The sequence below is a fragment of the Cyanistes caeruleus genome, chromosome 20 (assembly GCF_971803275.1).
Source record: "Cyanistes caeruleus chromosome 20, bCyaCae1.hap1.1, whole genome shotgun sequence".
Taxonomy (NCBI): Eukaryota; Metazoa; Chordata; class Aves; order Passeriformes; family Paridae; genus Cyanistes; species Cyanistes caeruleus.
The window spans coordinates 7,425,216-7,447,124 of NC_141720.1; the positions used below are offsets into that span (position 1 = coordinate 7,425,216).

Genomic DNA, 21,909 nt, shown 5'->3' on the forward strand with positions numbered 1-21,909 from the left:
CCCTTTTGCTGCTCCTGCTTTATCTGAGGAGTTCTAATTTGGCTCAATCACCTTCCCACCCTGCCTTGCCGTTCAGTTTGGTGTTAAATCTTGTGGCTGTTGTCTCCCCTGCCCTGAGTTGTGTCCACAACCCCTTGTCTCATGGCAAAATCCATCTTTCTAAACATCAGCAGGAATTCTGAACTATCCTCAGACCTTTCTAGTGCCTGGTAAATTCACTTTCAGCCCTCAGGCTTCCAAGGTCTTCCTTAGGCAAGGAAACCCTGTCAGTCTTCCAGGGAAGCTGCTTTTCTGTGTGAATATTATTAAAAAAGGACAAAACCCCTGTGAGGTAACTGAATGAAAACTGTTTTTTTTTCTGTCCCTTGCTGCTTCTCTCCGTGCCTCTGCTTCTGCCCAGGGAGATGATGGAGAAGTTGGACCCAGAGGTCTCCCTGGAGAACCTGTGAGTATCCCCTTCCTCTGCTTCTCAGCCAGCAGCACTGCTTTGGGCATGGATTTGGGATGGAAAAGGCATTTTTAGGGCTCTCATGGGGCAGCTCTGCCTTGAGATCCTGCAGGGATTCAACCCAGCTTGAAGCTCCACATGAACAATTTGAGCTGTGCTGGAACAATTCTGCTTTGCTCATTTTCATTAATAATTTTCACTTATTTTCACTCTCATAAAAGTGAAAATTCTTTTGTTTGTTTCTTTGATTGGGGTTTTTGTGGTTCTTTTTTAATGAAAAAAAAATCTCATTTATTCTGTTTGCTCAGGAAAAAATCCTAAGTGTAAATGTAAAACTTAGATTAATATCATATTTTTCCTGCCTGTATCCTTCTCCCTGCTTTGGGATTGAGGTAATTGGGCTGGGGTAAATTAGGTGTGGTAAATAGATACAAAATACAGTTTTTTGTGAGTGCTCATAGCAAATCCCAGTGAGAAAAGGGTTTTATCTCAGGGCAGTGACATCTTCACCACACAGCTCCCACACACTTTGTCCTGTGCAGCGTCAGTGACTCCTTGTAAAGCTCAGGATGAGATCCTGGCAGGATTGAACTCAAGGACACTTTTATATCTGTGATATCCTGTATCTTTTATATTTAGTGGGGTCAGTATCCTGCTCCCAGCCCACAGAACTTCCTAAACCTGCACTTTGTCCATGTTTGGACCCCACGTGCTGAAGGAGGAGCTGGGAGCTCCTGGGGTCAGTAAGGGAGGAGATCTCAGGGGTGTTGGACAAATTCCTTGGACCAAGCCAAAGAAATGCTTTCAAGGAAAATCCCACTAAAAAAACAAAACAACACAACAACAACCAGACAGTTGGGCTGTCAATTAAATAATTAAATACTCTGAAAAAGCTTTTTCCCCCTAACACTGAGTTTTTCTCACTTCCTTGGCAATGCAGACTCTGCTGTGGCTGTAGATTTCTGTGTGGTGCAGTTGTCAGCTGCTGATTTCACCCTGAATGCATTTCCTTTGTTATGAAAAGAACATTATCTATCATTTCTTTCAAAATCTTCGATTCTCTTGTGCTAAGGCCCAGCCTGGTGGCCTGAGATTAATTGATGGGAACTGCTGGACACAGTTCATGGGAGAGAGGGAAGGGTTGGCATTTACAGACTCGCTGGAACTAAATTATAGACAAGATGTCTGATTAACTTCTGGGAAAGATTAATCAACTCAGCTATCTCCTTAGCACATGTCCAAGCAATAACTTATGGCTTATTAACTTCTTAAAAGCCTTTATGTGCTCAGGTAACACAGCAACAAAAGAGGAGCTTAAATGAGGGTAACACAGCAGGGAAGTTTATTTTTATTTCAGCAGCACGAGTAAAAATCTCTGGGATGGTCAGGATAAAGGATTCAGTTGCATTACAGGGAATTTTATCATAAATACACCCACTCTAAAGCTGGGGGTTTGTCTTCTCTGCCCTCAGCCAGAAGAAAGTCATTCCAAATGTGGCTGAAACCAGTGGTGGGACTTCAAAACGGTTTTCCTTCATCCTGCTCCATTTCCTTCCAGTTGCCCCCACCAGTGGAGTTTCTGCTCTGGATTCATGTAGAGCTTTAGCCCAGGAGGTCTCCAGTGACTGGGACAGACCCTTGGATTCATCCAGTTTTTGCTGGAAACTGGAATTTTTTTGTATTTCTGAATCCCCATGACCTCCAAGACATTTCATTAATGTCTCCTATTCCACCCTGAAACATTTCATTTTAATTCCTCAGCCCTCTCTGCATCGTCAAGAGGAGGCTGTGGAATATTTGGGCAGACAGATAAAACTGCCCATCAATCAAGGGTTTTCTTTTCTCCATGGCAAGGAAGGAGCTCCATCCATACAAATTCCCAAGGAAGGGGCTGTGATTACAAGCTGAGCTCTCAGCTCACAGACCCCATCCCTTTCCTTCCACTCCAAACCCCTCTGAAGGCTCCAGGAGGGGCTGGGCTGGGATTTCCAAAACTTCCCTTTGCAGGAATACAAATTCTCCTGCCGTGTTTCCCTTCTTGGATGTGATGCTCCAACCCCAGCAATTTCCCTGAAGACAATTCCAGGTTAAATCTGGTGAGAAAAGCAGGAATGGAAGGAAAACACCAGGAGAGCAGAAGTCCTGACCTGTTAATGCTGGAGACCCAATACCTTTAAAAATGTGCATTTATGGAAACCTTTCCCAGCCTTGATGAGTTGTGTGAATTGTCCATGATAAAATCTCAGTCTGGAGGGATTTTTGGGATGTTCCCTTGGTCATCCTTCATAACTTCCCAGCTGGAATGACTTGGCTGCAGAGAGTGTGGACTACAGGGTAATCCAGGAATAGGATTAAATCAATTTTTAAAAGAAGTTGGTTCAAGGGGAATTTGTTCCAATCCAAGGAATAAATGTCTGTGATTGTATTATTTAGGTTTATAACTGACGGGTCTGTGCCCACAGGGTTTCCCTCTCAGTTTGTAACTCAGGGAAGCTGCTGCAGCACCTGCAAGCTCCTTCCAAATCCTGCTGTGTCCATGTCCAGCGTGCTGCTCATCCTCAGATGGGAATTCTCACCCTGTTTTCTCCCCCCACAGGGACCCCGAGGACTGCTGGGCCCCAAGGGACCCCCAGGACCCCCAGGCCCACCGGTGAGTTCCCTGCTGCCCTCCCCAGAGCCTCCCAGACAAAAATCCCCTCAGCCAGCCCAGCAGACCATCCAGCTGCATAATTTGCCACATCTGGGCAATGAAAAGCAGTGGAATCCCAAAAAGGAGCCGTGGCTCCGAGCCTGCCTCTCCCCCATTTTCAGTGGTGTCACGTCCATGCACGGCAGCGGCAGATTTGCCCCACCTGAGTAAATATTAATGTCTTGCTCAGGCTGGAAGGGAGGAATGAGAGTTATTAACACAGTGCCTTTGCTATTAACTCCTGCCCCAGGGCTCTGAAGCAGCTCCTTCATATTCCAGGCCAGGGCTGAGGCTGGAGCATGTGGGATTTTGTTCAGGAGAGCTCATCCCTGGAAGTGCTGATGCAGGGGCTCTCCCTGAATCACTGCTGCTCCCTGGAATCCCAGGCCTTAAAGCCCAACCCCAAAGCTAAAGGGGTCAGTGTTTAATGGGGAACACTTTGTGGCCTTTCACCCCTCCTGGGATGTGAAGACAACTTTGCTGTGAGCTCCTGGTGCTGCTGGAATTTAATGAGGAGGGATTGAATTCAGGATTTGCTCCCAAACTGTCCCACCTCCCACAGATGGGATGTTCCACCCCACAGCAAAAGGTTATCCTGGAGAAAAGGAGGCTCAGGGAAATCTCATTCTCTACAAGTCCCTGGCAGGAGGTTGTGGGGAGGGGGATCAGTCTCTTTTCCCAAGTAACAAGCGAGAGGATGAGAAGGAAAAGGCCTCAGGGGAGGTTTAGGGTGGGTATTAGGAGAGATTTCTCCTTGGAAAGATTTGTCAAGCAGTGCCCAGGGAGGTGGAGCCACCATCCCTGGAAGTGTTCAAAACCCACCTGGATGTGGTTGGGTGCTGAACACAGTGCTGGGTTAATGCTGGATTTGATGATTTTAGAGGGATTTTCCACCCTGAGCAATTCCATGAGCCTGAAACAGGGGCAGGGGAACATCTCCGTGTTCCCCTCTCCGTGAAGGGGCTCAGGGAGTGTTTGACCCCAGCTGGTTTTTGTTTTGCACAGCTCTGGCACCTTCACCAGCCAGGTATTTTCCTGTTTTCCTTTGCCTGCTCCCTGTGGTATACAATCCAGCCTGGATTTCCTCAGCCTGGTGCTGATTGTGCCTCCCAGGCAGGTTAAACCAAAGGGGAAAGCGCTGAAATGTCTTCTAAAAATTCATCTGGATTCATGGAATTGGCTGCTTTACCAAACACCTTTAGGAAATTATTTCCTTTCCACGTGGTCCAAAGGGCTTCTTGATTTTTTATTATTTTTATGGCAGTTTCCCTGCTTTTGTGGTGTGAAATAATGTGATATTTTCTTACTGCTGTGTTTTTAAATCCTTTCAAAGGGTGTGGCTGGCATGGATGGACAAACAGGTCCCAAAGGGAATGTGGTAAGTTCTCCCTGCAATTTTTTTACAGGCAGTTCAGATTTTCTATAGGACAAAATGCAAAATTCTGTTAGAATACGTTTGCTAATTGCTTTTTAGCCTGGTCTAGATTCCTATCAAAGCCTGTGAAAAACACCAGGAATATCTTCCTGCAGCAAATGGATGTTAATTTATTGAGATTTCTGATGGAATTACACATTATTTCGAAATAATGAAACATTAAACACAAAAGATGAAACATTTACCTCGAGATGCATGCTGGGCTAATGAATATCAAAATGGATGCATTTAACTGAGAGGGAAAAAACCTTTCTGTGCCTGGGATGGGATGGGATGGGATGGGATGGGATGCATTCCCTAGAGAATAAATGCAGAGCCAGGTGGTGTCAGAGCCCTGCTCAGCTCCTTTGGGCTGGAAATCCTTGGAGAGGAGTCAGTGTGCCTTGAAGTCACTTCTCCCTTCCTTTTCCCAGTGGGAAGAGCTGTTTGCAGGAGCTCTTGGTGACTGGGAGCAGGTTCAGGGAGGGTGGGAGGGTGTGGCTCCAGCTCAGGGGTATCCAGGCAGTGGGAGTACAGGGATATGGCTGGGGGCACTCAGGAATTCCAGCTCCCTCTCACCTTTCCCCCCTTCACCCCTGCCCTTGTCTCCTCACAGGGCCCCCAGGGCGAGCCAGGGCCCCCAGGACAGCAGGGGAACCCAGGGGCTCAGGTAAGAACAAATCTCCTTCTCCACAGCTGGGAAAAGAGGGCAGAATTCAGCACCAGAAATGGGAGCAGCATTTTGAGAAATCCAGCTTGAGGCTCCAGGAAACATTTCTGGTCCAATATCTTCTTGCAAATGCCCCAGTGTGGGATCCCCCAGCTCTCACCTGGCTGAGGCACAGCCAGAACAGCTCCAGGAAGTCTCTTTGGCCAAGTCCCATCTTGAGATGTTTAACACCTCTGTGTCCAGTTCCTCCAGAGCCAGGTGGACAACAGAGCTAGCCAGGCTTTTCCCATGGCTCTCAGGGAATCCTGCTCCTCAGAGCATCCCTGTTCTCCTCCTGGGCTCAGCCTGGCTGCACACAGCCCCTGCAGCTCTCCAGACACCTTATTGTCCCTCACAAGACATTTTGGGAATGAATGGAGCTGGGGAAATCCCCAGCCCTCACAGGCACTAAAATAATGCACATTTGGAAGGAGGTTGCTCCTTAACAACCTTGATTTTTATTTTTTCTTTGGCTTTTCACAGGGTCTTCCAGGTCCACAAGGTGCCATCGGTCCCCCAGGAGAGAAAGTGAGTTGAAATTCAGCTCTGGCCTCCCTCAGCCATGGATTTGCATTCTGCTCCTTTGCCCCATGTGCAACATCTGTTTGCAGCCGTGGCCATGAAAGTCTAATGCCTCTCATTCCAGACAGAGGAGAGATCAAGCCAGCTCGGTTTACCTCTAATTCATCATATTTGCATTCATTTCCCCTCTGAGGAGAAACATTTTGAAGGCAGCCTATGGTAAAACATGAGGAGAGGATTGAAAATCATCTTTTTCTGTGGGTTTTGAGAGTCTGAGTGGGATAATAATGGGAAGAGCCCATGGACCCCTTCCCTCTGCCTCTGATTTTCTGGCTGTTGATGTGGGGTTGGTGCTGGCCTTGCACCAGCAGAATTCAAAGGGGGAAAAGCTTCCCCCCCAAAAAGCTCTGGAACCAGCAGAATTAAAGGAGGAGAAGTTCCTCCCAAGAGCTCTGGAACCAGCAGGAATTAAAGGAGGAGAAGTTCCTCCCAAGAGCTCTGGAACCAGCAGAATTAAAGGAGGAGAAGTTCCTCCCAAGAGCTCTGGAACCAGCAGGAATTAAAGGAGGAGAAGTTCCTCCCAAGAGCTCTGGAACCAGCAGGAATTAAAGGAGGAGAAGTTCCTCCCAAGAGCTCTGGAACCAGCAGAATTAAAGGAGGAGAAGTTCCTCCCAAAAGCTCTGGAACCAGCAGGATTTAGAGGAGAAGTTTTTCCCTTCCAAGGGGTCGTTCAGGGTTTTCTCAGCTCCCACAGAGCAGGGACCCTGTGAGTGTGTCCCTGTGTGTCCCCTCCTGCTCGTTTGGAGTGGGATTATCAATAATCCCCCTGGGAAGGGGCACACTGACAGCTCTGTCACACAGGTGGCATCTCCCAATGTGTGGGAAACCAGCAGTTAATTAAAAGCTAATTAAAAGCCTTACAGCAGCCAGCCCATTCACCTGGGGAGCTCCTCTCTTTTGCCGTTTTTCACCAAAAACAAGGCATTTCTTGGCTCTGTGACCCCAGAGTTTGATATCCTCACCCTGCCCTCAGCCAGCACCCCGGGATTTTGGTGGGATGTGGTGCCTGAAGCTCCCGTGGGGCTCCCATTGCTGTGTGTGAGGTGCCAGCACAGCCCTGCAGCATCCCAGGATGCTGGAACACAGAAATAAATGGATTCCCTACAACCTGTGCCAGCTTTTCCATCTCTGCAGCCTCTCACAGCTGGGAAAAGCAGGAATCCTCGTGCTCTGGATGCTCTGGAGGCTCTGATTGATTTTCTGTTTGGTTTTAGGGCCCGCTGGGCAAACCTGGTCTCCCTGGCATGCCTGGTGCTGATGGGCCTCCGGTAAGTGCTCCTCTCCTGATTCCCTGGGGGGCTTCTCCTGCATCCTCCCACCCTGGAATGGCCCCAGGTCGTGATCTGAGCCCCTCACAGCTGAAAAGGAGGGAATGGGAAGGGTAAAACCAAGAAAAGCAATGGGTTGGGATAAAGGTGGTTTAATCTGGAAATAAAGAGAGTTTAGAATGGAAATAAAGAGAGTTTAATATGGAAGAAAAGACAGTTTAACATGGGGGAAAAAAAAAGTTTAATGTGGAAAAAACCAACATGCTGCAAGGTCAGCTCAGCCTCTTTGGAGGCTGGGATTGGTTTGGGGAGCCCCACCACAGCTTTGCTCACCCTGGCTGCTTCTCAGCATCTCTTCAGGCTCTCTTTCCCCTCCTCTTCCTCCTCCTTTGTGCTCTGGATGCCGGCAGCTCCTGAGGCAGGGCTGGATCCTGTGTGTGTTTATTCCCATCCCAGCACTGCCTGGGGCGCTCCTGTCTCTACCCCTGCACACAGGTGATAGGAGCAGGTGGAGATTACCTGTCAGTGTTCCATTCCAGAACCTTCCCCCTCTCTAATCCCACTTTAAACATCATTTACTCCTCACTGCAGAAATCAGCCTCAAAGAAATCCCCGGCCTTTCAACCCCATCTCATTGTTACCCATCTCAGAGAGACATTCATTTAAGAATGAAATAAAAACCCAGCAAAATTGTTTCATTTTGCAAATGCAGAGCACGGCCCGAGAGAAAAAAAAAAAAAAGAGAAAGAAAGAAAGAAAAAAATCAAAATGACATTTCCCAGCCTGGGATCACCATTCCTACAGAGGGCACTTGGAACATCCGTACAATTGTTAGCTGAGTCAACAGAGCAGCTCCAGCAAAGCCCAGGACATCTCTAAATCTGTAGGTTTTGATGTGAAATTCCTGCAGCAGCCTCCTGGGAGGTTCTGCTGCAGAAACTCTTATTTTTGAGCAGCCTGGAGGCTGTGGAGGAGCTGCAGAGGACAGGACGTGTGTCTGTGCATGCACAGGGACCTTCCCCACAGGTGGGCAGCGTTTGAGGGTTTGGGTTGCTCTTTCTAAGGACAAAAAGTGTTCTATTTATAGAAATCTGTCTTGAAAAATCCCTGAAAATCCCTGAGGGCCTCGCTGTGAGAGCTGCCCATTAATTTGTGATCTCAGGACAGCCAGGGAGATGGGCACAGTGCAAATGGGGATGATTTAGTGCAAAATGGACCAAAGCTTTCAAAATCCTGCTGTAGGTTCATCCTGGAGCTGAAGGCAGGAGTGGTTTTATGGATCCTTTGTGCCATTAAAATCACAGGGCAAGCTGAGATTGGAGCTTTCTGCCCTGATTTGCTGATGGAAGAATGGCAGCTGTCATTTTGTTCCTTTATTAAACCATCCTGGTTTAGGAAGTCTGGTTTGTCTGACGTTCCCTTCTGAAACTGATGATGGACAACACTCATCATTTTCTTTGCTATACTGGTAGAAATTTGTGTATTTAAAGGACAGAGTTCAGTGAAGACACCAGTGAGGTCAGAATGGCTTTAGAGCAGCTGGATGTGCTTCCATCATCCTTAAAAACCAAAGGTGCCTGGATGTGCAGTGAGTGCCCTTTAGGGGTCATTGATATTGTAGATATTGCCAAACCAAAACTTATTTCCCATCCCAGCTCCATTTTGGCTCCAGCTGTAGGGAAACCACTCAAAACCACTTTCCTGGATTTTTCACTGACCCTCCCAACTCTACCTGAGGCAAGTCACACTTTGATTTTTTCCCCCAGCAAAAGGCTCTAAAGGCTGGTGATGAGAACATGTTGGAAACTCTGGGATGCTGAATTATTCAGCATCAAATCCCAAGAGGAATGCTGGCCAGCCTCCAGCCAGCCTCTGTCTAGCAGGGATGCAGGGGAGCTGAGCACTTGTCATGGGATCTGGTGCAGGACTCCAGGAATTAATGAGGAGCTCTGACCAGGCTGGGAATCTTGTGACCTTCACAAGGTTCCTGCCACCAGGGTTTTATCTGTTCTCCTACCTGCAAAATCCCTGTGCTGCTTTCCTGCTGAACTCATCCAGGTGCTCTGCAGGGCAGAGAATATTCCAGAATGCTTCCTGCTGCTCTGCTGGGAGGTGCTGAAGGGGAAAATTAGAAATAATGAGGTAGAAAAGCACCGAGGATCCAAATGCTGCTCTCTTCCCTTCAGGAAAAGCAAGGCTTCAGGGGGGCCTCTTGTGTCAGTAGGAGCTTCCTGGGGAGCAGCTCCCTCTGACAAATAAATCCCAGCTACCAAAGCATTAAATGCACCCTAAACTCCAAAATGCTCTTTTCTTTGTCTCTTTTATCCACAGGGTCATCCTGGCAAGGAGGGTCCTCCTGGGGAGAAAGGGAGTCAGGTAGGTACCCACAGGACCCTCAGCTCTGCCAAGAGGAGCACCAGGGCAGCTGGGATGGATCTCCAGAGGGATGGCCAGGGGGTCAGGGATGTGGGGCAGGGCAGGTGCTGAGAAGCAAACCCAGCAGAAATTTGGAAGCTGAGCCCAGATTTGATCTCTGGGTGTCTCTTCTGAGCTCCTCCCAGCTCTCCTGGCCACTAGTGCTCCACAGACCACACCAAGACTGAACCTGGGAAGGGAAGCTTGCTCTTGACAGACACAAATAAATATCCTTTGTGGCACAGGGAACATAGAAAATAGATTTTTTTTTTCCCCCCCCTTCCCCCTCCAAGTCCCTCTTTAACGATATATTTGAGATTATTGCCAGAGGCCAAAACCCTTGAATTATGCACCAGTCTGTCTGTCCAGGAGATTTGCCAGCTGCATTCCTGCTGCAGCCCAGGCTCTCAGAAAACATTGCACTTGTCAGAAGTCTCTGCTTAGAGTTCAGCCCAGCTGGGTGGACACCCAGGAGTGCTGGGTGCTGCTGGACACAACCCACGGGCAGATTTGTCCCACTGGTGTCACAGGAGGCTGAAAATTCCGACCTTTCCTCTGGAGAAATCAAAATGGTTTGGGGCTGATCCCTGTGACCATCACCAGGGTGGTTTGGAAGCAGGGAGGCAGCAGAACACGTTCCTCCTCCATGGTTTTCTTCAACCCAAAACACAAATCATAGCAGGTGTATTAATCCCCTTTCTAACAAGTTTTTGCCATCCTGACCCTCCTCATCCTCCCTTTCCTGTTGGATGGATCTTTGCCACCAGCTCAGCCCACCACACCTGCTGGAGGTGATGCTCCTGCAGCTCCCTGGGCTGTTTTGGGCTACTTTGCGTTATTTGGGGCTATTTTGGGCTATTTTCAGGTGGCTGCTGCTACTCCTTTCCCATGTGGGAAACAGGAGTTTTGTTTCCCATCCCCTCCCCTCATCACTGCACCTTTGGGTTGGTTCTTGACGCATTTTTCTCGTTTGCATCTCGTCCCCTCAGGGTCCCCCAGGTCCCCAGGGCCCCATTGGTTATCCAGGACCACGTGGAGTCAAGGTAAGGAGATGCAGGAGCAGTGTCCATTGGAATTCTCCAGCCTGTGCTGGACACTGCTGGGGGCACAGATGTGCACTCAGGGCCACCTCAGTCACCACCTGCGTTTATTGCTACAGCGACTCTTGCTCCAGCGTTTTATCCATGGGGATCACGAATTTCCTGCTCCTCAACAAGCCCAGCTCAGCACTTTGCAGGGATTTCCCTCCTAATTCCCCAATTCTTCCCAGTTTACAAGCAGAGGAAATCTCAGCCCCAGTTTAACAAGGTTCATAAACCAGAGCAGGCTCTTCCCAGCACAAATCCGGCTTTCCAAGCTCCTGATCCCAAACCTTGCCAGGCCCAGCCTGTCTCAGCCCTGTTCTTTTCCATGCATTCTATTCCAGCTCCTGCCTCATTCTGGCTGCTGATGAAGCAGTGGGGGATTTTTTCCCCATTTTCCTCTGGTTTTACACCCATCAGGATGTATTCATTCAGCTGCAGATGCATCCTGCATCCCAAAAATCCCCTGAATCCACAGGGATCTGCACTGGCAAATACAAACACAGCTTGGGGAGGGGGACAGGTGAGGTTAAACCCTCTCAAACCCATTTGCTGTTCCACCTTCAAACTTTGACGTGGGATGTGTTTCACCAGAGCACAATCCCAGCTCATTTCCTGCAAGGCTGCAGAAGAGGACAGAGTGATCCATTAGGGAATGTTGGATTTCCCTTTAAAGTGGAACTGCTCCACATTAGAGGGAGTTAAAGAAATTGTGTCTTGCACCAAACTCCACAGTCAAGGTTTTGCTTCCCACAGGCAAATGAACTTGAACTGCACGAGCCCCCAGCTTGGAAAAAAAAAAAAGTGTCTGGTTGGGTTTCTAGCCATAAATAACTTTTAGATCTTTCCTCCCTTACCAGAGCCCTGTTCTGCTGCACAAATCTTGATGGATTTTTAATTATATTTTTCCTTGACATGCTAAAAGGAAGAAAAAATTAAAATACCCATGCAAAGTATTATTCCCCTTTTTTAAAAAAAAAAACAAAAGTGGTGTTTTTTCTTGTGCTGGTGTGGATATCTGACTTTTTTTTCCAGTTCTTGTGGTAAATATAGACAGAAAAAAAAACTCATAGTGAATTTTATCCTTGAAAACAGAGCTTTTTGATAGAATCCACCAACCCCAACTACCAAATCAAGAGAACAGAGATTTGGGACCATAAGATGCTCCCTGATGAGCCAAAAGCCAGAGGGCAGCAGCTGATATTTAATTAAAACATGTTTAGGAGCATCACAGTTTGCAGAGATACAATTAAACATCAAAGAAAGCAGAAATCACCACAATTCACTCTAAACTTTACCCATACCCTGGTAACATCTTGGTTTCTCTCTCAAGGGAGCAGATGGAGTTCGTGGGTTGAAAGGCACCAAGGGGGAAAAGGTGAGTTCAGTTTGGGTTGTGTTTCTGCAATTTCTGAGCATTTTTGCAGGTGGATCCCACAGGATCTTCCCTGGGAAGTTTTCTCCCGTGCAAGGGGTTTTTCTTGGGGGGAAAAAACCGGGATTGAGCACATTTCCTTCATTCCTGCCCCTTCCCAGCAATTCAGCAGCAAATGCAGCAGTTTTAGCTTTGGATCTCCCAAACTTTAAAACTTCCTGGCAAGTGTTTTCAGTGCCTGTCAGGGATTGGCTGGAGGATGAGATGCATTATTGATTAATCTGCAATTAAACCTTCTTGGCTGAAGGAAATATTGCAGTGTCCTGGAGGCTGCCTGGGAGCCAGGTGTAAAACCTCCTCTGTGAAAATAAAACCAGTTCTACTTCAGAAATAATTGGTTCCCAGTGCTGCCAAGGTCTTGCTGCTCATGTTGGGCCCGTTTGTGATGCAGGCTGGCAGCCAGGATGGGATGCAGGGCACCTCTGGGGACACCGTGGGGGCTCTGTGGGGTTTGGGGTGGGTTTCCATTCCTGTTTGTGCACCCCAAGGACCTGGAGAAAGCAATGTGTGGACCTCAGCTTGTCCTCCTCAGACAAATGAGGCTTGAGAAACTTTAATTTCCCATTTCTCCCCCATCTCTACACCTTGGGTGATTTTTCCCTTCTCCATTTTCAGGGTGAAGATGGTTTCCCTGGCTTCAAAGGTGACATGGGCATCAAAGGAGATCGGGTGAGAGTCTGGGACCCTTGGGATCAATCCAGCAGCTCGGAGAAGGCTGTTCTCTCCTGCTCCCCTGTGTGACAGTGACACTGCTGTCCCCTGTGCTGGAGCTGGCAGTGTCACAGCCCATGTCAGCAGCTCAGATTTCCCAATAATTCCCATCATTATCCTGCAGCTGCCGCCTCAGCCCTCAATCGAACACTTCCCAGGGCGTGCTCTGCACATCCAGCCACAGTTTGGGAAGTGGGAGGGAGGGAAAAGGGCTTCAGTCCCAGCTAATGAAACCTGGTTTTGTGGAGATATTCCGGGTGTGGATGGGATAACACCTGGATGTTGTGGGAATGAAACCCCGGTGCTTTGGTCACGCTGCACAGTTTGATCTCCCCTGAGCCTCCTGCTGAAGGCCAGCTTTCTCCCAGAGCAGCTCCACAGAACCTCTCTGGCAGCAAACACAGGGACCTGCCTGTCTAATTAACGTTTCTCTCGTAATTAACAGGGGGAAATTGGCCCCCCCGGCCCTCGGGGTGAGGATGGGCCCGAAGGTCCCAAAGGTCGCTCTGGCCCCAATGGAGATCCGGGTCCTCTTGGGCCTGCTGGAGAGAAGGTGAGCCCAGGATGGGAATTCCATGTTTCACACTAAACCCCACCATTTTTGGCTGTCTCAGGGGTGTTTTGGGGTGAAGAGGAGCTGTGGGAGATTTGTGTGAAGGGAGGCCTGAGAGAGGTGAGTTTAGGGCAGCCATGTCGAGGCTTTGGTTTTTTGGGCTTTGTTTGGGTACAGCTAAAAAAGATCAGATAAAAAGATCAGAGGGGAATAAATGGAGAAATTGAAAAGTTTAACTTAAATGAATTTAAATAAAACCCCAGTCTAATTTAAATAAAACCCCAACCATTCCCAGCTGGTTCCCAGCACAGTTACAGCCCTCACTCTGCATCTCCCCACTGGGATTCCCTCCGTGCCCCAAAGGTTAATCCCAGTCCCATCTGCTCCTCCCTGTGCTTGGCATCCCCCTTCCTGCAGGCTCCAAAGGTCTAACACAATGTTCCTTGTGTTCCAGGGGAAACTCGGCGTGCCAGGACTGCCTGGGTACCCGGGCAGGCAGGGCCCGAAGGTAACGGGATGGGATAGGATTTGGGATGGGATGGGATGGGATTTGGGATGGGATGGGATTTGGGATGGGATGGGATTTGGGTTGGGATGGGATTTAGGATGGGATGGGATTTAGGATGGGATGGGATGGGATTTGGGATGGGATGGGATTTGGGATGGGATTTGGGATGGGATTTGGGATGGGATTTGGGATGGGATGGGATTTGGGATGGGATTTGGGATGGGATTTGGGATGGGATTTGGGATGGGATGGGATTTGGGATGGGATTTGGGATGGGATTTGGGATGGGATTTGGGATGGGATGGGATTTGGGATGGGATTTGGGATGGGATGGGATTTGGGATGGGATGGGATTTGGGATGGGATGGGATGGGATTTGGGATGGGATGGGATTTGGGATGGGATTTGGGATGGGATGGGATTTGGGATGGGATGGGATGGGATTTGGGATGGGATGGGATTTGGGATGGGATTTGGGATGGGATTTGGGATGGGATTTGGGATGGGATGGGATTTGGGATGGGATTTGGGATGGGATTTGGGATGAGATGGGATGGGATGGGATTTGGGATGAGATGGGATGGGATTTGGGATGGGATTGGATGGGATTTGGGATGGGATGAGATGGGAAGCCCAGGGACACAGTCCAGCTCAGCCCCCACTTGTGGGATGAGCTCCCTCCTTCCCACTCATGCAGGACAAAAATAGGGATGGACAAAAATAGGGTTTGAGCTGGTGGAATTCAGGGGCTGGCTGTTCATGGCTTCAGTCCCAAAGTGGTGGGAAGAGCTGGAGAAGGGCTGGGATGTGCAGGGATGGATCCAAGCAGGCTCCCTGGGAGCTTTCCTGCTGCTAAAAGGCATTACAGTCCTTCTCCTTGGATTAGGGTTTTTATCCTCCAAGATAGCGCTATCTAATTAATTAAGGAGAATAGCTAATGACTCAGGGTCTCCCTGAAATGAAAATAAAGCTTCCATTTGCATATTTGCAAACATCCTTTCTAGTTTCTCTCCACGCCCACCTCTGTTTGGGCCATTTTCAAGGCATTTTTTTAATTTAAAACTGTGAATTCCACTCCATAGACTTAGGCTCCAGCCCAGTTTTTGCATGCCCTGGAGGCTTTAGGAACTTCTGTCTTTGTTAACTTTTTTGTAAGAATCGTATTTTATTATTCATGTTCACTGCTTAAAAAAAAACCAAAAACAACCAACCCAGGCTTGTTTAATTCTGGAGACATAATTATCTGCAAGAGATTGTTTCCTGCTCGTGGTGGGGCTGGTTTATTTTTTCATTTGCATTTTATATCTGGAGTAGGGTTGGGGGGGGTGTCTTTTTGCATTTCTTGGATTAATCCATATTTTAAAAGCAGCAGCAATTCTCCAGGCACTGACATCAGAAAGGAACAAGCCAGAGTTAAATTTTCATGCGCACCAGAGTGACTTAGGAGCTAAAAATCCCGAATCCTTCCTGGGCTCCCATCACAACCCTGGCCTTGGGTCTTTGCAGTGACTGCTAATGAGCCATGGTTATTTTTTTTTGGTGGTGTTTTTGGAGCAAATTGAGTTTCTGAGGTCACCCCAGGGCTGGTGGTTTTGCTGTTATTGGAGGGAGGTTCAAGGGACAAGGGCTGGGAGCTCTGGGGTCACTCCAGGCCGGTGGGGGCTGCTGGGGGTGGCAGAGCTGTCCCTGCTGTGTCCTGAGCCTCTCCCTCTCTGTCTGCTCTTCCCAAGGGCTCCATCGGCTTCCCAGGATTTCCAGGAGCCAACGGAGAGAAGGGCACACGGGTAAGAGCTCCTTTTTCCGCTTTTCACTGACTGGTTTCTCTCCAGAGAGATGTGGGGAGCATTCCATTGCTGGGATGCTGCTCCAGAGGCTTTTCCATTTAGGAATTGCCCAAAAAGGCTCATCCCAGGACGAGGTTCCTGCTGCAGGACGGGAGGATGGTGGTGGCAGCACAGCCAGCAGCTTCCCAATTAAACCCTGGAAATTTTCCCCTCAGGATATTTTAAGAGGCTCCTCTGAACCTGAATCCTCCCCGTGCTGTCAGACTTTGCTCAGGGCACAAAGAGCTCTTTAATTAACAGTAATTATTAGAGATGGCTGAGTCTGTTCAGAAGCAGCCAAAACCATCTTTCACCTAACTTGAAATTCTAAATGCATGGCTGAGAACACTCTCAGTGCTTTTAATAAGCTGCTCAAAATTCAGAGACACCCTGAAAATCAGGGGGTTTCATCCCCCAGCCTTGTCTCTGCCTCTCACCCCACCTCCACAGCCTTCTCTCAGAATAGGAATTGTCTAAATATACTGATTTATTTTTTATCTGCTGCAGAACATGCTCAAATTAAAGGATTCAGAGTACAAACAAAGTCATTTTCTGCACCAGCTCCGGTCACACTGACAAGAAGGGGGAGTGAGGACAGCAAGTGGAATTAGTTTCCTTTTTACTCTCATTTAAATAGAAATGACTTCTAACAGACGGCTTTGAGAGGAGCCCAGCAAACATAAATCACTTTGCACTGCATTAATATCCTGCCACTGCAATTTGGGTTCTATCCACTCCCCTTTTTTATTATTTCATTTCATTTGGAACTACAAATGCTCATCCTCATCCTTCCTTCTGCTCTGGCTGGGCAGGAGGAGGGAGGCCAGGAAATTCAGCCTGGAATTCCCTGGAATTACTCTTCTCCTTCTCAAATATCCAGCAATAAAACCCCTGGGCTGGGTTTTTGGGGGGTGTAGAACGGCAGGGGAGGGATGTGCTGCTTTGAATCCTTGAGCATCCATGAATGATTTTATTCTGGGATGGAATCAAACCCATCTGGGACAGGAAACCTTCCAGGGAGTGGAGAAGGTACCAGGAGCTGGGCATTTCTGAGGCTGGAACAAACCCTGAGGGGGTTTAGGCTTGAATTTTGGCATTATCCAGCCTGAAAGAGACTGGGGAGGGAGCAGATCCCATGGGAAAGGACCCAGCTTCAGAACCAAGCCATGAGAAGATGAAAATTCAGCGTTTTCCTCACTTTTATTCCAAATGAGCTTTGTGCCTTTAACAGAGGTTGTGAGGATATTTAGTTACACCCTGGCAGGCCACACATTTCTACAGTTCAGGAATGTAAAAATGGTTTCTTAACCTATCAAATGTTGATTTATTTCATGGTAATTCCAATTTCTAATTTTTTATTTTTTTTTAATTTTCAATGGGTGATTAGACCATTTCTACCATTTAATACACAATTCATCAACCTGCATTCACTTTATCAGTGTAGAGAGAGATTTTCATGGACAAATCTTTCCATTAGCAACAGGAGCTCAGCTTGGAAATTTAAGAGTAGCAGCAATACTGATTTTCAGTAACAGCTTTGTGATCCATCTCTATTTTTACTATTTTATTTTCTCCCAAGTATCCCATTTGAAAGAAGAGAAAAGCAATTATATACAGGATTATAGTCTGACCTGGGGTCACTCTGCTCCAGTCCTCATCTTAATTTAAGCCTCGTTGAGTCCAACTTGATAAATCCCCCTCTGCTTCTCCTAAGACCACTCAATTTGCTGGGTTTGTGAGTGTGTTCACATGGATTCAAGAAAGAGAATTTCCAAGATTTCCTCCTTCAGTTCATTGTGGAATAACTCAATTTGCAGCTGCAACAACCCCAAATCATTTGTTTGTCTTTTCTTTATCACAAATTCACATTTTGCTCTTCAATTCCCTCGTTTATGTGGCCAAAATCATGCAAATCCCACATTTCTCTCCCAAAATGGAACTCAGCTTTCCAGCTTGTTGTTTCAGCAGCACCAAGAATCTTCCCAAGGTCTTAAATAATTAAAAAACAAAAGGTGAAAATCAAAGGTGGAAGGGCAGGACCTGCACAGGCAGCTGAATTTTAGTGCTGATGTGCTGAACATCCCCAAACACAAAAGTTCAGCTCGTGGCTGCTCAGTTGTACAAAAAAGGGCTGGAAAGGTAAAAATAGGGAAGGAAAAAAGGGATGAAGATGATTAAAGGATGAGTCTGGGAAAAGACTGGGAGAATTGGGATTGGTGGAGAAGAGAAACTTTGGGGTGAGCTGATTGTGGCCTTCCAGAATTTGAAAACAACCTGCAGGAAAGATGGAATAAAACTATTTAAAAGAGCTTGGAGTGATTTTGGATGGGGCTTGGAGCAACCTGGGATCGTGGAAGGTGTCTCTGCCCATGGGAACGTTTGGAATGAGCTGAGCTTTAGGGTCTCTTCCAACCCAGAGCAGCCTTTGATTCTCTGTTTGGTGCTTTTGGAGAATTCTGACCCATTAAATCCCCTAAGAGCTGCCCATCACCTCAGCTCCAGGTGGGCTCAGGATCATTTCAAGACTTGCTCATGAAATCAATAATTAACATGAATAATAAATCTTATTTTAAGAGCTATTTTCTACCATTTGCAGGGGGAAATAGCGTGGAGGTCCCTAAATCCAACTCTTTCTTGGTGTGCCTCGAAAATAATCTGAATTTAGCTGCCTTCACATCAAAATCCTTGTTTGAAAAATATAGGTCTGTGTACATTTGCAGGGAATATAAATTCTTTGCAACTGTACATGGGGCTGAATGCATGATTAATGACAGCAATAAGCAGGGGGAAATTTAGCTTAAAAATAGAATTGTGGGAGAAGAAGAGGAGTGTGGGGCTACCTGAGGGGAGGCAGCACCCCCTCCTCCCCACCTGCTCCCAATTTAGCCTCCCAGAGCTCCAAGAAAACCAGCTGGAGTACTTTAAAGTGAATTTTGTAATTAATTAACAAAAAAAAAAAAAAAAAAAATGCCAGCAGGCTTTAATAAATGGAGCTGCAGAACAAGGAAGATTCAGCAGGACTAATTTTAGCAGCTGGAAGAAAGTTGATGGTAAAGTTTTGCAGCTCCTGTTTTATGTTCTGCTGGTTAATGAGTGTCAGAGCCGAGCAGGCAGCGCAGTGAGGTGATGGATTTGGGGCAGAAAACGGAAAAGGGATATTTTAAGCACCCAGTGTTTCTTCCATGGGAATCGAGGCTTCCTCCCCTTCCCTTTCACAGGTGATTGGTGCCATGAACGGGCTGCAGGTCCACACGGGCAGAGTCAAACTTCTCTGGGGGTTTTTGGCCACTTGACACAAGGCTGGGCTTTTAGGCTATCCCTTTGCTTTTAGGCACAGCTTAATCTGCTGCCAGATTTCGGTGGAGCAGCCTGTGCTTTTTCCATGGCAGGATTAATCCCAGTCCCAGGGAGCTGAGTGCAGCTGTCAGATCCCACTGAGAAATGACTCCTGGAATTCCTTGTTTAGCTCTGAGTTAGGGAAGATTGGAAATGTGTGGGGCAGCTGGATTGGCCTGTGTGCCTGCTCTGAGCAGGAATCTGCTGTCACACCTGCCAAATCCCACAGCAACACGTGGGAGCAGCGGGGTGAGGACCCTGCCCCGCCTCAGGAGCAGGGATCAGTGGGGACAAAAGGATTACAGGTGTTGGGGTGGCGGAGCTGAAGCGTTTTTGGCTGGGTTTTTGGGATACTGCATGGTCTGAGGGGGTGGCCTCATCTTTGAAAGCATTTTGAGGTTTTAAAGGACTTTGGATGCTTCTCCTGAAGAGATTCATTCCTTCAGAGGGCATTGCTTCTCTGGGCATTGGGATCACTGTCCAGACCTGCCCAAGTGCTACAAATTCAAATAAGTACAAGAATCAGGAGATGGAAGTGAACTTGGTGCTGACTTGTTCATGGCAGATGAGAAGCAGAGAGGTTCTGAGGCAGTTTGTGCGTGGCAGGCTCTGCCGTGGGTTCCCCTGCCGTGGGTTCCCCTGCCGTGGGTTCCCCTGCCGTGGGCTCCTCTTGTGGTGCTGCTTCCTAATCCCTTCTCCTTTTCCATTCCAGGGCACTCCTGGCAAACCAGGTCCGAGGGGGCAGCGTGGTCCGACGGTAACGAGCCAGTTCTTCATCTTTGTGCCTTTCCAAACCTTGTCCTGGCCAAAGGGAAACTGGGATGTGCTTTGTTGTCCTCACTGGGGAGGATCTGACCTTCAGCAGCTGCAGCCACGGGGACACAGATTTGGGGCTGGGTCTCACCAGTGAATGGGGTTTAAATCTTTCTGATGGCTTTCCTGTCACCCCTTGCTGCTGCTGGGATGATCTGTTGACCCCAGGTGCTTGGGGCAGCAGAACGACCTCAAATGTCACCTTTTGTGTCTTTTCAAGGGTCCACGTGGGGAAAGAGGCCCCAGGGGAAGCACTGGAAAACCTGGCCCAAAGGTAAGGCTTGGGGCAGCCTTTGGGGTCGTGTCCCAGCCAGTGCTGGTGTAGAGAGCATCTGGTTCATCACCCTCCTTTCCTTTTCCATTGGATTTGGAAAGCTGAGCCCCCCTGAGGTTCATTCCCAAAGGCAAAATATGTGCCCAGGTTCTGGAGATGGCCCAGGAGCCAACAGGACATCGAGTGCATGCCCAGACCATCACAACCCTGACATCAGCAGAACCCTACAGCCCCTAAACCTCCCCCAACCCCTCATTTTTGGGATTTAAACAGTTTAAACCCCCTCAGAGCCCTTAGGCTGTGTTGTGGGTGAGGGGATGTGGTGCTGTTGGTCTCCAGAGCGAGCCCACTGCTGAGCCAAGCAAAAATTTGGGATTTTTCTCCCAGCCAGCCCAGAGGCTCTGACAGATTACCTGAGCATGGATCACCAGGCCTGGTGGAAGCAAAGCTTTTGTTGTGAGACATTGTCACCACCGTGCTCCCAGATCTAAAAACAAACGTCTGTTTGTGTTGGCATGAATTTTTGTTAAATCCCTCCTCTTTGGGGTGGCATTCATCTCTCCAAGGGAGGTCACTGTGTGGTGGAAATATCCCAATCTCCCCAGGATTTTTTATGAAGGGATGTGGGGGGAACAAGCAGCTGCTCATTTGTCACTGGCTGCTGCTCCTGTCACAGAATTATTATTAGAGAGGGCTGGGGGAGTTGCTGGGCTGGGTGTCACCGTGGGCTTGGTGCCATCTGAAGCCTTTGCACACAGAAGCTGTGATGCTGATTTGGGTATTTTTGAAATGCTCTCTTGTTTTTCTTCTTCCTAAAAGGGCAACTCTGGTGGTGATGGCCCCCCTGGTCCTCCTGGAGAAAGGGTAAGATGAGCTGAGGGTTAAGCAGGACTCAGTCCCGTGCTGTGGCAGGGCAGGTGGGGTTGCAGGGCTGAGGGGTTTCCAAGGTGAAAGGTGCTGGTGTGGAGAGAGGGCCCCCAAGCCATCCTACAGCCCTTAGGTCCTGTCTGAGCTCTCCAGGGAAGGCTCAGGTGGGTGTTTGGTGGAAGCATCACTCGAGGGAGAAGGGAGAAGTCACCCCTGGGTGACTGCAGGCAGCCAGAATTTCAGGCAGTTTCTGGAGGATGTGGTTCTCTAGGACCTCCTGCTGCTTTCTCCAGATCACAATCAGGTGGGAAATCCTGAAACAATGGGACTTTCATGATTTTAGCCTCAATTTCTGCTTTTTTTTTTTTTTTTTCTCCTTCTGGGTTTTGTTCTCTTTGTAACTTTTTCTACACAACCACCCAGCATTTGGCTTTCCAGATCTTTGTGCTTACCTGCTGCTCACACAGAGGTAATATTTCATATCAAGTGTTCCAGGTTCCTTAACCAAGTTCTCTGGCTTGTCTTTCATCCCAGGGACCACCAGGGCCTCAGGGACCTACTGGATTTCCTGGACCAAAAGGCCCCCCTGTAAGTAACTCAATTCCTGGGACATCCTAAGGAATAATCCAGTCTTTCCCACCCAGCCTGAGCTGATTTTCTGACAAGTGATGACATTCCCAATGAAAGGCATTTCTGATACACGCTTATAACAACCTGATGGGTTCAAATTTTAAATAGCCAAGTAAATTGCTGCTGATTATAAATGTTCATTTCCTTCTGAGTCAGGATCTCTGGGATCTTTCATGGTTGTTCTTTATTTTCCCTCTGTGGACATGGAGGACAGCACAGCACTGCTGTCTCTGCAGTTGTTGAACACTGAGGGGGGATCTCAGAAATGGTTTGGGAGTGATTTCCTGAGTGTGGTGAGCAGCTCCTGTAAGATAAATCCTTTGGGAGATGTGTGGGAAGGAAAAGGGTGCAG

The 21,909-nt window shown here is 48.1% G+C and overlaps 1 protein-coding gene across 3 annotated transcripts in view; it reads left to right on the forward strand.

Moving 5' to 3' along the window:
* Positions 1-21,909, forward strand: part of COL5A1 (collagen type V alpha 1 chain) — a 132,634-nt gene that overhangs the window by 84,382 nt on the left and 26,343 nt on the right. For all 3 annotated transcript variants that reach the window (XR_015278313.1, XM_086858824.1, XM_086858825.1), the window contains exons 20-36: positions 401-445; positions 3,045-3,098; positions 4,471-4,515; positions 5,168-5,221; positions 5,744-5,788; positions 7,057-7,110; positions 9,442-9,486; positions 10,515-10,568; positions 11,941-11,985; positions 12,658-12,711; positions 13,199-13,306; positions 13,761-13,814; positions 15,545-15,598; positions 19,686-19,730; positions 20,007-20,060; positions 20,880-20,924; positions 21,462-21,515. Coding sequence is in view for 2 of the 3 variants with exons in the window: in XM_086858824.1 (XP_086714950.1) it covers positions 401-445; positions 3,045-3,098; positions 4,471-4,515; positions 5,168-5,221; positions 5,744-5,788; positions 7,057-7,110; positions 9,442-9,486; positions 10,515-10,568; positions 11,941-11,985; positions 12,658-12,711; positions 13,199-13,306; positions 13,761-13,814; positions 15,545-15,598; positions 19,686-19,730; positions 20,007-20,060; positions 20,880-20,924; positions 21,462-21,515 (909 nt within the window). In the remaining variant the exon portion in view is untranslated. The remainder of the gene's footprint in view (positions 1-400; positions 446-3,044; positions 3,099-4,470; positions 4,516-5,167; positions 5,222-5,743; positions 5,789-7,056; positions 7,111-9,441; positions 9,487-10,514; positions 10,569-11,940; positions 11,986-12,657; positions 12,712-13,198; positions 13,307-13,760; positions 13,815-15,544; positions 15,599-19,685; positions 19,731-20,006; positions 20,061-20,879; positions 20,925-21,461; positions 21,516-21,909) is intronic.